The sequence below is a fragment of the Genypterus blacodes genome, unplaced genomic scaffold (genome assembly GCF_046128005.1).
Source record: "Genypterus blacodes isolate CSIRO-AG114 ecotype Tasmania unplaced genomic scaffold, CSIRO-AGI_Gbla_v1 ptg000052l_1, whole genome shotgun sequence".
Classification (NCBI taxonomy): domain Eukaryota; kingdom Metazoa; phylum Chordata; class Actinopteri; order Ophidiiformes; family Ophidiidae; genus Genypterus; species Genypterus blacodes.
This window is the reverse complement of record NW_027466864.1, coordinates 855,012-867,498: the sequence shown is the minus strand read 5'-3', so window position 1 is coordinate 867,498 and position 12,487 is coordinate 855,012. Positions and strand designations below refer to the sequence as shown.

The following is a 12,487-nucleotide window of genomic DNA, read 5'->3' as shown; positions in this document are numbered from 1 at the left end:
TGGGTGTGGAATCAGGAAAAGGGCAACGTCCAAAACCATCGCTTTACACATCCTTGTGTCCCCACTCGCTGTGACATGCAAGTCATGCAGCTGGGACATTAAAACAGGTTGTCAAGCTTCCACCAACAAAAGAGCAAATCTTTCTGAAATGTGTTTTCAAAACGGGGGTCACTTTTTGCTCGGGGACATGATGTTGAATTATGGGTTGTGATTTGATCTCAGTTAATGAAAGACACCTCCCCTCTGCATTTGACAGCTGTGGGAAACTGCATAATAAGGGACTGCAATGCTCATTAATGTCTATGAATCTACCAGAGGTGAAGGTTAACTCAGCACACGGTAGCACCATAAAACATCACACATTACCCACAATACATTGTGCACACTGGCTCAGGCAAACATGTACACACTAATACCACATAAGCTTGAAGCCCTCGTCACAGCGATTGCATGTCATCAATGCATGCTAACACTTGACAGAATTACTGAACACCTGCACATAAATAAGGTCTGTGTTAAGTGTATTTTAGCTGAGTGACACCCTGTAAATTAATTAATTACAAGAAAACTGCTTCATTGCACGACATATATGTACTTTTAAGAGATCTACAGTCCAGGAACCAGAGAGATTCATATCAAGTCCCTGAGCTCCCATAGCTTAACGTGGCATCAGCAGCATCTTTAAGGTCAGTCATTCTTATTGATTGATTATTTACAACATCCTGAGATAAAAGTTCAGATTTGTCCCATTGTCTGTGATTTCAGAATGGTTTTGATTTAGTCGCACACAAATCAGTTATTATCAATAATATTGCTGTACTGTGATTTGTCACCAGACTCTTCAGTCTTTGACCAAATCTTGACACAGTTACAAGAAAATGTATCTCAATGCCTGAAGTATTGACTTTGAAATTGAGGCAGTTTGATTCATTGTGTGCTGTTAGTGACCCCCAGTGTTCAGATTCCTACACTGCAGCCTGCGCACACAGGATGCATCTTGCTGAATAGGGCAGGATGCTGCTTCCTGTCAGATGAATACCTTACAAGCACAAAGTTAAAAACAACCAAATCAAACCAACCATGCATCTTTGTGCCCTCTGGAGGCTGTGTGTGGAACTCTAGCTCCTTCCTTATCCAAGATGTGGGCATTTGATACTTGATACCCAATGCAATGTTAAGAGCAATCAACAATGTCTTCAAATGTACAGAATTATACTATTTGTCAATAGCAGCCCTGAAGTGAGGACAGCTTCTTTCCCTCCACTTCCACTGTCTTGTCCTCTGTCCTTGTTGTTTGAACATCCGGTTCTATTTAACATTCCTTGGCCGACGTCTCAACCACAGGAGTCACTTGTAAATCAAGTTCTCCAGGTGAATCAATGAACCTTTGGTGAATATCAACGTGCATTTGTGTTCATTGTATATATCTGAACAAAAATGTATTCGGCATGAAATGATGTTTGATATAATGAAGTATGTTGAAGTCAAGCCACTTCAGTGATGTCATATTTGGGGCATGCAGCCTATCAAAGTTGTTGCGTGCTCCTAATAATTGCATATAATTACTGCTAATTGATGCTGCTGCTGCTTGAGTGCTTCCATTTGAAGGAGCAGGTAGAAACAACTCAAGTGGGTGATGCTTTATTTTTCAAGCATAAACATAACGCTTAATACCACCTTGACTCCTTGCTAATTAATCAGTGCTATAAATGATACATATTAATGATCAGCTCAGGGTAGGAAAGGCTGCTTTGTCCTTGAGTTTATTTTCAATGAGAAGCAGCACATATGGCATCTCAGTCACTGCATAGTTCTTTACAATGCATTTGTCACACCTGTAGAAGAGAATTGTAGTTATTGCACTTTCTAGCACCTGTGTGTGTGTGAGCATGGTTAAGGTTTACCTCCTAGAGAAGCATCCAGGCCGGGGAGTCAGATCAGGTTCATCCTGTAGCAGCATATCACTTGACACAGGAAGCATCATGTTCTCTTTGCCTTTGTTTGAGTGTCATTAATCACTTCGATTTCAGCCTCTCACTTTCCCCTTCACTAAAGTGCCTTTGTAAGAAACATTCAGTTAAGGCTCATACCATTCTCTGTTCATTCATCCTGCTGGTTCTAAATACACTTTGCCTGACTTCACACTGACTGAATCCAAACTCCTACGGGGACAAAGTAATGTAAACATGTCCTCCACCACTGCTGCAAAGATGTGACCTTATTATATTGAACAACACTTAGCATTACTCATAATACCCCTAAACACTATGCATATCATGTGTGGGATGTTGTTACGCCTGAATATTACACTCATTACGCCACAATTCTTGTTATTACAACAGAGTAATGACTACATGATCATCCCGTCCCTGCCAGAGCATCTCCCCCTGAAAGTCAACCAGCCCCTGCTTCCTCGCTCTCAGAAGAATCCCCACCACCTTATTGGAGATAGTCACATAATGCTCAAACAGCTTCCCAAAGTGCACTGACATCACTTTCCCATCATCATCAGCACCGTCTCCAGCTCCGTCTTTGTCCCTCGGCTCTCCGATGTCCCTTATCACTTCGCAGAGCTGTCGAACCTCCCGGCTGATGTTGCTGTGAGCGTCCTTCCCCCGCAGCTCTGTCATAGAGCCCACCAGAGGCCTCCCATAGGTGTCCTGCCCCTTCTGAGGGACCGCTGCTGTGGGCCTTGTGTTGTGACTGAAGGGGTTGTGCTCCTGGTACTCCCGGTGCTCATGGGTCCACTTCTGCCAGTTTTCCTTTAAGTCTTTAACAGAGCCAATGGAAAGCCCGGTGTCATCGCTGAGCTGTGGAGATTGCTTGTTGTTTCCTGTTTCCTTGATGATGGTGGTCTGATTGTTTGTCCCCATCATAGGCTCTGTTGAAGAGAAACTTCCAGATCTTGGTAAATTCTACATACAGGTAATGACTATTGTTCACTAGCTGATGTAGCAATTATTATTATTAAAAACGTGTTGTCACATTTAAACCAGTAATCTTATAAATAATAATCCGATAATCAGAGCTCAGCTGTAATGATTAATTTAAGCATTAAAAGGAGTATATAAGAGCTTTTACAAGTTGCATTATATGCTTCTTTTGTAATAAATTGGGACGTCAAACAACTTACATTTGTCACGTCACCTGCTGTAAAGTTTTTAAGGTTGTTTCTCTCTGTAAATCCTCCCCTTGTTACAGTGAAACGATGCAGTGTAACTCCAATGCAGCACTGCTGACATGAGCAGAAGGGAGGACACGGCACGGCTAAACCTTTTTGATTGACGTCTGTGTCATCCAATGAACGCTCAGGGATGATATGATGAGCCAATCGCTGAGTGGGACGACACGCCTCCGGAGAAATACTTTATGACGCCTGTCTTTATTTTATTCAAAACACACATTGCTCAGTTATATGTGGCAACGGGTTCATTTTAATGAACCTAAACTTTACAACTTAATTACAATAAACTTTTCGATTCGATTTCATTCTTCTGCCATTTATGGTAATTTAGTGCTAAACAACGGAGGCGGTACATTGTACTCAGCCTGGTTTCGAGCCGGACATATTTTGAATCCACAACAAACATGGCGGCATCCAGCAGTCGCTCACGCTTACAGTATCTGTTCCATCTGGCTCAAGATAACCTCGACTTCAGGTTACCGGTAAATTCTCGTAAAACACCCCAATAATGAATGTTTTTCTGTTTCTGTAGAAAATGTGGATATAAAAGAGCAAAATCTTCCCGCCCCTGCTGCGTTAGATTCTCTCTGTTTCAATTCACAATGAAGTTTCTGATTACGTTCAAGCTTTGTATATGTTTATTATGACACATGTACACATTTTTGTTCATATTTTGCGTTGTTATTTGAACTACGTTTCATTGTACACCATTGTATATTCTTCGAATTTCTAAAAATGAAGTTATTTAATCCGCAATTGACTTTCAATTAAATAGAAATACGTCATGGTGGATTTGAATTGATCTTACGTGTTAAATATGCGATAGTAAGAGCTGACCAAACAATAGGCTCTGTTCTTTTGAATGGGATTGATGTGTGTTTGATCTTCCAGGAGATCACATCTCTGTTGTCTATCAGAGGAAAAGCTTTCTGTCCCAGTGGAACGTTCAAAGAGAAGGTCAGTGACTATCATGTGAGATCACTTCCTGTTCTGTTGTCCCCTCTTACCTGACCTGTCTTGTCTCTCTCTAGGCTCCTTTCTGGTGTCTGGATGGATTATCAGAGGAGGACGTTCGTAGTGTCATGGCCAGATCTGTCTGTGCAAAGTATGATGTCACCTTTGTATGCTCCCCACGCTCCATATCGCATCGTGACTCTTAGACGCAATCTTGCTGCTTTGTTGTGATCTGAGAGTTTGTACAATTATCCAATAATACAAACACTCTTTTCCTAGGTCTGCTTTTGAATTATGGGGCCACGGACACACACACGATGAACTCAGATCGTCCCTGTTGAACTACTCAGCAGAGTGCATGGTTGGTGACCCTTCTACTCACAGAAACGTTGATATGTTGCTACGATACATTGCTTTAAAGATAAGATAAGACACATAGATGGATCAAATCACATGCCATTCCATACAATGTTATAGCTCCTTCCTCGAAATTCGTCTTGCTCCTTACATATCACACACACACACACACACACACACACACACAGGGCAGCCATGAGCAGTTTTGGGGTCCGGTGCCTTGCTCAAGGGCACCTCGGCAGTGCTCCGGAGGCAAACTGGCAACTGGCATCGATATGGGGACTCGAACTGGTGACCCCTCCGGTTCCCAAGCCGAGTCCCCTATGGACTGATCTACTGTCCACATGAAGGCGTAATGGTGTTTGCTCACGCGTTTCCTCTATGCACCGTTTCTCCTCACTCTCCTGCAGTCCCCGTTCATGCGTGCAGACTCCACGTATAGAATCAACGTCTACACCTACAACAAGACCCTGGAGTTTACAGACAGGATTAAGAAGATTGATGTGAGTATTTTGGATCTGTGTGAATTGTCGATACTACTCTTACATACTACTACTACATACTACATACTCTTCTAGTATTATATTCTGCTAATTTGATATGAATGAGTTGAATTGCTCGCCCCCATCATGTTTTCTGCTCTCTTTCCAGGCGATGGAGTTTCTTCCGTTCGAGGGCACAGTGAGCCTGAAGACTCCTCAGCACATCTTCTGTTTGTTGGAAGATTACGGCACCGACCCCAACGACATCCCAGAGCATCCCCACTACATCTACTTTGGCCGATGGGTGAGAGAAGTTTGACCCAAAACGACAGTAAAGTTGTTTGTCGAAGTGTTGAACTGTCTATTTATTTGATGAATTCACATTTTGGAGCTGCTCCATTTATAAACAGTTCAGAAAAATGTCCATTTTAATGTTATGTTCAGTTGTGATAAACTAGGTATACTTGGAGATTAATTGAGGTGAAATAGAGTTTAACAAACAGCTGGGATCTGATTTCTGTCTTTTCATAAACCTTCTTTCATTTACTAGATAGTGGATGGACAACGTGAGTTGATTCGCTCTCACAGTGTGAAGAACAGACACTACATAGGCAACACCAGCATGGACGCCGGTCTGTCCTTCCTCATGGCCAACCACGCCAAAGTCCAAGAGAACGACGTTGTGTTCGACCCATTTGTCGGCACAGGTGAGTTTAGTCTGTCTCTCTCACTCTCTCTCTCTCTCTCTCTCCGTCGCTCTCTCTTTTCTCTCTGCCTCTCTCTGCCCATGTCTGTCTCTGTGTCTCTCTCTCTCTGTCTCTCTTTTTCTTTCTCTTTCTGTCTCTCTCACTCACTCACTCACTCACTCACTCACTCACTCACTCACACGCACACACGCACACACGCGCACACAGCTGATGTATATAATCACCCTCCTCTTGGTGTGTAGGCAGCCTCTTGGTCGCGTGCTCCCATTTCGGAGCTTATGTTGTCGGAACCGACATCGATTACAACACAATTCACGGCAAAGGTGAGACCTCTGCACAATCCGCACCTGCACCTGTGTCGCCCCTGAAAACTGGGATTTGAACGCAAATCTCATACTCTTTTTCCTTCCAGGCAGATCGAGCCGTAAAAGCCAGAAGTGGCGAGGCCCCGACGAGAACATCCGAGCAAACCTGCGGCAGTACGGAACAGAGAAGAATTATCTGGACATCATGGTGTCAGACGCGTCTAAGCCCGTGTGGAGGGAGGGTGTGCAGTTTGATGCCATCATCACAGATCGTAAGCCCTGAGATTATTATAGTTCAGTAGATATGTAGTATCTATTATACAATAAGCGTTTTGCATTTGGAAACTTGGATGAAACTGTTTTTAGAACACTCAAAGTTCACACACACTCCCAAAGAGTTCTGAAAATGTTCATTTATCCAGAGAGGAAAGCTCCAGTGGAACTTTGCTGGGCTGTTGTTTTGTGTCCCGTCAGGAACCACATGTTGTTCCATAAGCTTGGCCCTCCGCCAACCGCCTGCACTATCCTCAGATCGCTGCCTGCTGACTGCTCTCAGCTGGACTGGGACACGTCACATTTATCATCTTTGACACAGTGGGACCCTGCGCACTGCAAGCTGTTCCAAACTTGTTCTAATCTAGTTTCTATATGATCTTTACAATGACAGCTCCATACGGGATCCGCGAGTCCACGAGGAGAACAGGCTCCCATAAAGACTTCGTCAAACCTCCTGATGGACTGTAAGTTCAGACTTCAGATTAACTAATTATCATCTGTTCTGTCCCGTTATTCCTCAGTTATTTGTACTCGGGGCAAGAACGAAAAACAAATCATGGAAACTCTCAACACATTTATTTTGCCGATTCCTATCAATCAACCTGTGAATTTCTCCTTCTTCTTCTTCTCTTCTTCCGTGCAGCTATGCGGAGTGTCACGTCCCCGTCTCGCAGGCGTACCACCTGAGCGACATCTTCACAGACCTGTTGAAGTTCTCTGCCCAGCACCTGGTCACTGGAGGGCGGCTGGTGTACTGGCTGCCCGTCTACAGACCAGAGTGAGTACAGAGACACGCGGCATCATCGGCTCATACAATGATGCAGATGGCTCACCACAAGCTTGGGTTTCTGTAGTTTAATTGTACTTTTCTATTGTTTTTTTTCCCCCCTTTGTGATATGTGATCATTTTGGTTTGTTGATAGAGGTGCAAGACCCTGCTGGTATCACTAGGGGGCAGACTTGTGCTGTAAAATAGAAGTAGGACCTGCAAGCGTTCTTTCAACTGGAGGCCCCGATTAATTTGTAGACTAAACTTTGAAATAGAATGACACACACACACACTGAAGGGTTGATGTTTTATAATGTAAAGATGAGCAAATAAATCTAAGATGCCGCATGCTCCCATAAAACCCCTGCACATGTTGCCCGTGGTTACACAGAGCCGTACGCAGGTGTGTGGAGGTTTTCCCAGCTGGCCCACAGCAAACCACAACTGAGGGCGGCTCACTCCTTTAGACAAACGTGATCACCTCAAACAAAGTTGTGCGTTGTTAAATGTGCTGCGCATCAGCACAGAGGTAAGTGCTGACTGTCAAGGTGCAGGTGTTGTGACTTTAAAGGTGTGAACCGCAGTAGACGAGTGTGAGGGGCGCAGAGTGTGTGTGTCTGTTTGAGGAAGAGGAAAACCCCACAGCACTTGAAAAGCTTCTGGTCACTGATTATAAGACTGGGAAACTGTGTGTGTGTGTGTGTGTGTGTGTGTGTGTGTGTGTGTGTGTGTGTGTGTGTGTGTGTGTGTGTGTGTGTGTGTGTGTGTGTGTGTGTGTGTGTGTGTGTGTGTGTGTGTGTCATAGAGAGAGAGAGAGCATGTTTGCAGGCACACCAACAGGCCAGTCAAACCTTGGGTCTACCTCCATGTTGTTTATATCAATCTGCTTTTGCGCCTGTGTGTGTTTATATATGTGTGTATGCAACCCTATGTGTATGCTTGAATGTGTGTGGTCCTGTATGTAAGCACATGCGTACACGTGTGTGTCATCATGTTCACACATTTGTCTTTGCTACTCATCTACCGGTGCTCGGCTCTGTGCTGTGCCAAAATAAACGTCTGAGGCCAGGCGTAAAGTCAGATATGTGGACTATCTGTCTCCGTGGTTCACACACATTGACCTGTGTGTGTTTTTGTGCACACACACGAGCACATTTTTGATTTGTGTGTGTGTGTGTGTGTGAGCAAAGCCCAGACGTAGCCTGTCTCCTGGGCCTAATCTGGGGCTCTGCAAGGGAGCTATCGAGTTTCTGTCACCCCCACATATGTGTGTGTGTCTGTGTCTGTGTCTGTGGCTGTGATCGAAAGGGTGAGGATGGTGTGTGTCTCCCGTGATGAGACTGCGTGTGTGTGTGAGTGTGTGCGATGACAGGTGACACAAAGTCCTGTCAGCACAAATCACCAGCCTAGCCCAGGTTCAAACCTTCCTGAACTCTCCTGCTCCCTTCAAAACCCCAATGACAGAAAACGTATCAAGACAGATTATGGTCATCAGTCATCACAGCCATAAAGTGACCTGATTACAGCATAAACACATACAGTGAAGAAATAAAGTGGCCGTATTGTCCGATGGAAGGTGATACTTGAGCCGGTCACAGCATCAATGAATCATGTTTTCGTGTTGACCCGGATCAGCGGTGCGAAACAGACGAATGGATGGATGAGTTGTAGTTGAAGCCACAAAGAGAAATATTGTAGCTTATTTGATGTAGTTGGTGTTTTTTCTGTGTTTACATACTGTGATCGTGTGTCCCGTCATGATATTTTCATCTTTGCGAGCTGAATTGTAGTAAGAGTGAAGTAAGAGAGGTGGAGGTGTCGGCGTGGTCACACTACAGGTCGACGCGTCAAACTTTCAGTTGGAGAGAGACACGCTCCGCTGCATGTACGCTAGTCACCGTGACCAAACATCCCATGGCGGCAGAGGCCCATAACGTGGCCATAGCAACGGGGCAGACAAACAGCAGCGTCCGAAACGCTGGGGCGAACAGAGACGTAGTGAGGAGAAAGCGCTGCCTGACACAAATCTGCAAACACATACATCATCCGCCGTTAATAGGCCCGAACCTGGCCCGGGCTGCTGATGACAGAACCAGCAGTCAACCTGTCAGGCACAGGCTCAGAGTTTCCAGAATGGAACCCACCTTAGATCCAGCAGCCGCGGTCGCCCGGCAACGGTTAAACGGAACAAGTTGCAGGTAAGACGTTCACAGGGGTTTCGCCAGCGCTTTAGGTGTCTGTTACCCAGCAGCCTTTGCGTGGCATCATACATCTGCAATCTACCTTCAGTTTTGTCTGTCCTGTCTTTCTCTGCTCTTCATCCTGCACGGACTGATTCGTGTGTGTCCGCGTGTGTGTGTGTGTGTGTCTTCCCTCTCTGTAGGTATTGCGATGAGATGGTTCCCCTTCACACTTGTCTCAGGCTGATCAGTAACTGTGAGCAGACACTCTCCAGCCACACCTCCCGTCGCCTCATCACCATGGAGAAGATCAAGGAGCCTGAGGTCTGTCTGTCTGTCTGTCTGTCTGTCTGTCTGTCTGTCTGTCTGTGTGTGTGTGTTTCTTTTAATTCAGAACTCTTATTTTAAGAACCTGAGCACAAAATAGCCTTTATATTGTGGTTATAAAAACTAAATATTGTCCAGATTTTCTAAACTGAAAAACTTGTTTTCTTCTTCTTCTTCTGTGTGACTTCAGTTGACCACATGAGCCGTCCTGCTGAAAGTTTGTCTTTCTAAACACAACATGCTTTTAAGTCTTTAATTGCATTTGCATTTCAGCACACGAACGTAAAAAACTTAACATACAGCAGATTTAGCTGATTGTGTTTTTGTATGTGTGAGCACGAGTGACACAGGCAATGTAGATTAACAGTTTGTGTGTGTGTGCGTGTGCCTTTGTGTCTGTGTCTGCTTATTCTTTGAAGTTTTTACGTCCATTTCCTAGACTTGTTTGTTTATATATTTGGAACCACATAAGTGTGTCTGTGTGTGTGTGTGTGTGTGTGTGTGTGTATGTGTGGGAGAGATGTATATAGTATAAGCATGTGTGTGTGTGTTTTAACATGCCATCCCCGTGAACATGCACAGTGATGGTGTCTCTCTGTCTGTCTGGGGTAAATCCTCTCCATCTGGCTGTGATTGGCTCATTTCTTTTATACTGGAACCCTAAATGGCTTAATCACACGTCGTATGGAAAACAATCCATCTTTGGATCTGACATCTATTCCACTTCAAAACCCCAAATTGTTCCCATAAAGGGCCTTGTGTCACACACACACACGCACTCACGCACACTCACTTACACACATACACGTGCGTGTTCGTGCACAAAAACACACACAGTTGTTTGATTGTAAGTATCTTGGTTCTTCTGGTCCAAACAGGCCTCAGGTATGAGGACGTCCACCCCTCCACACACTCTCCTCAGGGTTCACAGGTCGACCACACACTCGTCGTTTTGTGCACATGTGACGCACGAGGCCACACTGTGTTCCTCAGTTTGGACAAGAAAAAACCCAAAAGCTGTTGGAAAGCACTTAAATGTTTTCTGCTAAACTATTGCATAAAACACTCAGCGAAGCCTTATTTTCCGATGCACGGAGTGTGACAGTGTGTGTTTGGCTGCCATAAATCTCTTGTTATTTGCGTCATTTTGCAGTAAAGGTAAGAAGCTCCTCCTGCACGGTAGCTGGCAGCGCTGGAGTGATTGTTTCCACTGTTTCCAGCAGTTATGCCCCTCTGTCCCCATAAAGGTCGGGTCATGCATAGGTTGTCCATCTTGTTATTTAGAGTTTTCCTCTTGGTGTGGTGGTCATGGAAACCATCTCCAAACTGCCCAGCGGCACCAGCCGGTGAAAGAGAGGTGCTGCTGACAAATGACAGTCCAGATATTAGAGGCATCACTTCCAACTCACCGTAGCTCATTCTTCCTCTTCCTGCCATCTCTGTTCCTCCCTCCATTGAGCAAAGGCTATAGCCCACACACACACATGTTGTGTACTTGGACGGTCCTGTCTTTGTACGTGCGAGCGTGGAAAAAGTATCCAAACCCTCCAGTTGGTGCTGCTTTGTTGGGTAGAAAAGGCAGGGACAGCTAAATGAGCTTTAAATAAAAGGTACCGTGTGGTACAACAAAACAGCCTTTGTAAAGTTAAGACACTCAGTGTGTCTCACGAACACATTTAGTGTGTATCGTTAATGACTAAAAAAACATGTTGAATGCATTTTCTAACACAGCACAGCTCAGCCTTTTTCATGTTTGGAAACATTGAGTGTTTATCGCGGCTTGCGGTGTTTCGCTCCACTTTGAGTCGCACATTGCTACCTTTTCCCACACGTTACCGCCCGCTGAGGAATTTCCTCCTTTTGTTCAAATTCATTCAAACTCATCAAAACAAAAGTTATCCAATTTAGAGCAACACATGCTCTTGTTGCCACTTTTTATTTTGCCACTCTTTTTGCATTTTACTTTAGAAAGCAGGGTTAAATCTTCATTTTATTAACCTAATTGGATGGTCATTAATAAATTAACAAATAAATGCGTTCCTGTACTGTTTGAAGTATTTGCTGATTGTTGTTTGGTCGACCAAACTGCTCCCAACCCACAGTGACAATCGTCTCTGTTTGCATTTCTTTGTCCGGTAAAAACAAGCTGTGATAGACTAGCAAACATATTGATCAGGAAGGGATCATAGCTAATCTAATGCCGTTTCCAACATGTCAGTGTAGCGTGGCCTGGAGACGGACAGACACAGAGACGACCTGTGCGATTTGCTGTGGGAAATTAATGAAGACTAAATTACACGCATTGACCCGTTCTAGGTTCTTCGGTGGTTGTTGGACAAGCTTTTCCACACACACTCGACCCATCATTAAATGTGATTAAACTGGTGTCTCTACAGGAAGTGGACGAGCCGGCTCATTTATCAGACCCACACTTCAACGCCTACCAGGGACACAACGCCTTCAGAGAGAAGTACTTCAGTGGAGTCAACAAGAGGGGCGGCAAGGAGGACAATAAACCCCACGTCAACGGAGAGTGAACGACGTTAGACTCAGACTTCGGACGAGGTAATCGCTCAATAAAAGGAAGAAATGGAGGATCAGTGGAACAAACTGCAGATAACTTATTCAAATTTGCGGGACGTTTTTAATCATTCACATTATAATTGTTTTTATGCCTGTTGATATTTCTTTACAAATAAATGGATAAAATGCAACTGTTGACTGATGACTTGTTGGTCTTTTGAACACTGAAATGTTTCCTAGCAGATATTTGAGTGTGTTGCTGTTATTGAATCTCACCGCTGCTTCCTTCAATATTCTTAGAAACGGTCTAAGAAGAACAGGAGTAGTGCCAGAGTCCCGCTTGAGTCAGACAAAGGGGACGTGTTTAGACGAGCGAGGCCAAACGACAGGGCGTCCCCACCTTGCCACACACCACTACAGTTA

At 44.5% G+C, this 12,487-nt stretch overlaps 2 protein-coding genes across 2 annotated transcripts; one reads left to right on the top strand and one right to left on the bottom strand.

The window, feature by feature from the left end:
• Positions 1–1,786: 1,786 nt before the first annotated feature.
• Positions 1,787–3,221, bottom strand: LOC143000985 (actin-binding Rho-activating protein). The gene is made up of 2 exons (XM_076150512.1): positions 3,134–3,221; positions 1,787–2,881 (listed from the first exon to the last, which is right to left on the bottom strand). Exon 2 carries the CDS (start codon positions 2,874–2,876, stop codon positions 2,334–2,336), a length of 543 nt encoding a protein of 180 aa, XP_076006627.1. The 5' UTR covers positions 2,877–2,881; positions 3,134–3,221; the 3' UTR covers positions 1,787–2,333.
• Positions 3,222–3,416: 195 nt separating this feature from the next.
• trmt11 (tRNA methyltransferase 11) lies at positions 3,417–12,243 on the top strand. The gene is made up of 13 exons (XM_076150587.1): positions 3,417–3,666; positions 4,076–4,141; positions 4,216–4,289; positions 4,418–4,499; positions 4,906–4,998; positions 5,147–5,281; positions 5,528–5,684; positions 5,927–6,007; positions 6,097–6,261; positions 6,657–6,729; positions 6,909–7,043; positions 9,418–9,538; positions 11,938–12,243. Exons 1-13 carry the CDS (start codon positions 3,589–3,591, stop codon positions 12,076–12,078), a joined length of 1,401 nt encoding a protein of 466 aa, XP_076006702.1. The 5' UTR covers positions 3,417–3,588; the 3' UTR covers positions 12,079–12,243.
• Positions 12,244–12,487: the final 244 nt, after the last annotated feature.

Excerpts from the sequence above, each read along its gene's own strand:
- trmt11 (XM_076150587.1), top strand. The coding sequence starts at position 3,589 with ATGGCGGCATCCAGCAGTCGCTCACGCTTACAGTATCTGTTCCATCTG. Across the intron at positions 3,667-4,075 it reads ACCTCGACTTCAGGTTACCG|GAGATCACATCTCTGTTGTC; the intron begins GTAAATTCTCGT and ends TTGATCTTCCAG. Across the intron at positions 6,730-6,908 it reads GTCAAACCTCCTGATGGACT|CTATGCGGAGTGTCACGTCC; the intron begins GTAAGTTCAGAC and ends TCTTCCGTGCAG.
- LOC143000985 (XM_076150512.1), bottom strand. The coding sequence starts at position 2,876 with ATGATGGGGACAAACAATCAGACCACCATCATCAAGGAAACAGGAAAC.